The sequence below is a fragment of the Strix uralensis genome, chromosome Z (genome assembly GCF_047716275.1).
Source record: "Strix uralensis isolate ZFMK-TIS-50842 chromosome Z, bStrUra1, whole genome shotgun sequence".
Classification (NCBI taxonomy): domain Eukaryota; kingdom Metazoa; phylum Chordata; class Aves; order Strigiformes; family Strigidae; genus Strix; species Strix uralensis.
In genome coordinates this window covers 27,839,815-27,843,407 of record NC_134012.1, presented here as the reverse complement: position 1 = coordinate 27,843,407, position 3,593 = coordinate 27,839,815, and the positions used below count along the sequence as shown (strand labels likewise).

The window sequence follows — 3,593 nt, the reverse complement described above, 5'->3', positions numbered from 1 at the left end:
TGTCCGTATGTTGGATGCATCGGCTGGCAGGCAGGGCGCCTAGGAAAAGCTGCGGTGGCTGCAGCTTCCTTTCTCTCCCATCTGGCATGGGCATAGCAAGGAAGTATCTGTGGGTGCCATATTAAAGAGGAGGATAAACAAAGAGATAAGCAGCCATGCAAGGGTGAAGCCGTTTCGGAAGTGATAGTGGTAATTCAAGAAGTCTTTAGTGATCACTTCAGGCTTCACTTCCCAGACCTTTATTCTTCTAAGCAAAGTTTATTCTTTCACGTGACAGACTTTGTTAACCATACACACACAAAGTTCTTGTATAACTAACCCGAACCTTTGACTTTAAATGCTCTACCAACTCCCTTACAAGACCCCTTTCTCTTGAGGCAGAAGATACTCAGCAATGGAGCAGAACAACAACAATGTAGAGGATTTCTCCTTGAACGTCTTTTCTGTCACTCCTTATCAGGCAAACAGATCCGATGCCCTGGTGTCGGATGGGGATAAAGCTGGCGCCACTTTGCTCTTTTCAGGTGTGTTTTTGGGACTGGTGGGGATCACTTTCACTGTGATGGGATGGATAAAATATGATGGCATTACTCACCTGGAGTGGACTCAGTTACTAGGGCCTATTCTGCTATCTGTTGGGGTGACTTTTATTCTGATTGCTGTTTGTAAATTTAACATGCTTACATGCAAGCCCTGTAAAGAAAGAGAGGAAAATACATCAGACCTCGACCAGACTGCAAGTGGACAGTCCTTTGTCTTCACTGGCATTAACCAGCCTATAACTTTTCATGGCGCCACAGTGGTACAGTACATCCCTCCGCCGTACCCAGCCCAGGAAGGTATTGCTGTGAATCCTGGCTACCTTCACCCAGTGCTCAGCTGCTGTGGTGCTGTCTCCTCCAGCACCTCACCGATTCCCACCCCAGGCTCTGCTCACTTCTGCCCTGCCTACACCCTGGATAACCCAGCTTTTACTGGAGACGAGAACTACGCTATTTATCCTGCAGAGAATACCAGGAATCAGAGGTACATCATCTGAGATGTCTTAGTGTGTTTGGACACAGGCTTCTGAGTATTTTAAGTGTTATGTATGATTTCAAAGGAAACAAAAGCTAGTCCAGGGTGTTATTCTTCTTCACATAATTTTTTTTAATTTGTTAAGAGTATTTCTTGAGTAAAGACTATGGAGACATACTTTTTATGGAAAGCATTTTTATCCAAATTAGATTCACTTATGAATCCCTTTCAATTTTCAGTCTACTGAATCTCTTGCTGTTTTTGAAGATGTTAGTATACATGCTCCTGCCCTTGTTTTTTTCTTTTTTTGTGCTTATCTTACTACCTTTAGACTGTTGACCAGAAGGTTGTTATATGTACAGCCAGAGGCTTCCACTCAAACACAATCACAACACATGAGTCAGCACAAAACCAGCATTTTTATGACAATGCAAGAATTGGTTTGGTACCAGATGCTCTCCCTCCTGATTACGCCTGGTCACAACATGCTCGTCTCCCACTGTAGCAACCTTCCAGCCCTTACTCTTTTCCTAGTTTTGGGGCATAAACAAGATTGCTGATATTATAGAGCAGTATGAAACTGCTTTAATCAGAACCAAAATAATTTTATGTAGTTCTTTCCTCTAAGAAAAAATATTCCCAGAATTACTCAGAATTATATCCTTCCTAGAACACAAGTCACTTTTAGTTGATTTATCAAAGTCTGTTTGAAAAACTGCTGACCCATCGTTCTCAGCAACATGTGTGACTGGCATAGGCAGCATGAAAACAATGGTCAGCTCCTGACACTTTTATGCTTCATGAAAAAAGCACAGCAAATGATTGAATTCTAGTAAAACTTCATCTTGTTGCATTTTCTCAAGAAGTCAGGAAATGCTTTGCCCAGATAAGGCTGACAGGACACAGCACTGACGGCTACTTGCATGTTTTGTGTTTGCTAAATTCTTTTTGAGCCTGCCCCTCTTCCTATTTTCAGGTCAGAGGACGGTTCTGATGAGCCAGAAGAACTGCTGGAAGACTACACCTGTGATGACTTGTCACCTCCACGTTATGAGGAAATATACCCACTGTCTTCATAAAATAACCATAGACAACAGATGACAATTCTAAGAGACTCCAGATTTTTAACCCCCAGGAATCTTTTCTTTAAATACTTGCATGATAAGCAAGTGTGAGCAAGATCTTGGTACTGATACACAATTCAGCATCACTGAAGATTTTTATCAATCCCTTCTTTTTCTCCAACAAAATTCATTAGCCCTTTGCTATGCAGCTTAATAGTAGAGTTATTAATTATTTAATAGCAAAACTATTAAACTCAAGGATCTAAATCAACATCAGGGTTCCCCAACAAGAAGCCTGATTTTCAGGCTTGCTGAAACCAGTGTGAACTGTGAATGCACAAGATGTTTGTGGAAGGTGATGATTGCTCCTAGACATTCAGCATCATTAGAAAACGCTTGATTTATTCTTGATATATTTTCCCTCTTGATTGCTTGGGAAACTTCAGAAGTGCTCGAGTGTCTGATCCATGAATGTTCCAATATGTCTTAATTCTCTCTGATTCTTTAGACTAGCTCACTCATTAATGAGTCCAGTCTACAGATTAGACTTCCTCTCTTTGGTTCACCTCTACAACCCTGTAGGCATTTTTGGAGTACCCTGCTTGAAACAGAACATCTCAGGACAGACTAAATACAAATAGTGACCTCTGCCTGTTTTCACAAAGACCTCTAAGAGATCCTTCATACACCGAATTCAGTTCCCTTCCCCACCTGATGGGATACAAAGCACTGTCTCCCACCAGGAGTCTTAACAACTACTAGGTCAATGTCCCTAAAGAAAATGTCACCTTTCTGAAGCCTTGACAGAGGAGTGTGGTCCTACCAGTTTTAAAGGCTTTAACAATCACAGCTTCTCCCTGCTGCACCTTCACTTTATGGGAGAACTGTAGGGAAACCCCTCCTGAGGTTCCTTCTTGTTTGAGTGAGGGCCCTAGGCACACAAATCATGCTGTACATTCCCTCAGAGCATCCAGGCAACTACGGGCTGCAATGAACTTTCTAGTTCAACTTTCAAGATCAACATGTGTCCTGGTTTAGCTAGGATAGGGTTAAGTTTCCCCAGCAGTGGGGGGGAAGCTCTAGCCAGGTTATTCATATACCACGCTGACATCACCTCCGCACGCCCAAGCGCGGGAGAATCAGTGAACGCGCATGTTGCGTGGTGACTCTCCTCACTGCTGTATCGGTACATTTTTTTGTTCTGTTTATTGTTATTACTATTACTGCTATTGTTACTATTCTTGTTGTTGTTCAGTTTGTTGCTGTTGCACTGTTGTATTAAACCTCTCCTTATCTCAGCCGTGGGATTTGTATTTCACTCTCTGGCCCGTCCGGTCGGAGGGTGGGGGAGGGGCAGTGACAACGTGGTCTCAGATCCTGGCAGGGCCTAAACCACCACAACATGGTTCCAGGCATTGTATCAACAAATGGATTTACAGCCATGTCTAATAAAGAATGAGGTGCATAAGCTCCAAAATCTTGCAATTCAGAATGGAGGTCCCAAAATGCTTT

The 3,593-nt window shown here is 42.7% G+C and overlaps 1 protein-coding gene across 2 annotated transcripts; it reads left to right on the top strand.

The window, feature by feature from the left end:
- The first annotated feature begins 208 nt into the window (after nucleotides 1-208).
- On the top strand, nucleotides 209-3,379 carry TMEM174 (transmembrane protein 174). 2 transcript variants are annotated; one of them, XM_074855586.1, is made up of 3 exons: nucleotides 219-524; nucleotides 801-1,026; nucleotides 1,994-3,379. In XM_074855586.1, exons 1-3 carry the CDS (start codon nucleotides 395-397, stop codon nucleotides 2,094-2,096), a joined length of 459 nt encoding a protein of 152 aa, XP_074711687.1. In that variant the 5' UTR covers nucleotides 219-394; the 3' UTR covers nucleotides 2,097-3,379. The 2 variants fall into 2 exon arrangements, with proteins under 2 accessions (XP_074711685.1, XP_074711687.1); XM_074855584.1 differs by having other exon boundaries at nucleotides 209-1,026.
- Nucleotides 3,380-3,593: the final 214 nt, after the last annotated feature.

Excerpts from the sequence above, each read along its gene's own strand:
- TMEM174 (XM_074855584.1), top strand. The coding sequence starts at position 395 with ATGGAGCAGAACAACAACAATGTAGAGGATTTCTCCTTGAACGTCTTT. Across the intron at positions 1,027-1,993 it reads GAGAATACCAGGAATCAGAG|GTCAGAGGACGGTTCTGATG; the intron begins GTACATCATCTG and ends TCCTATTTTCAG.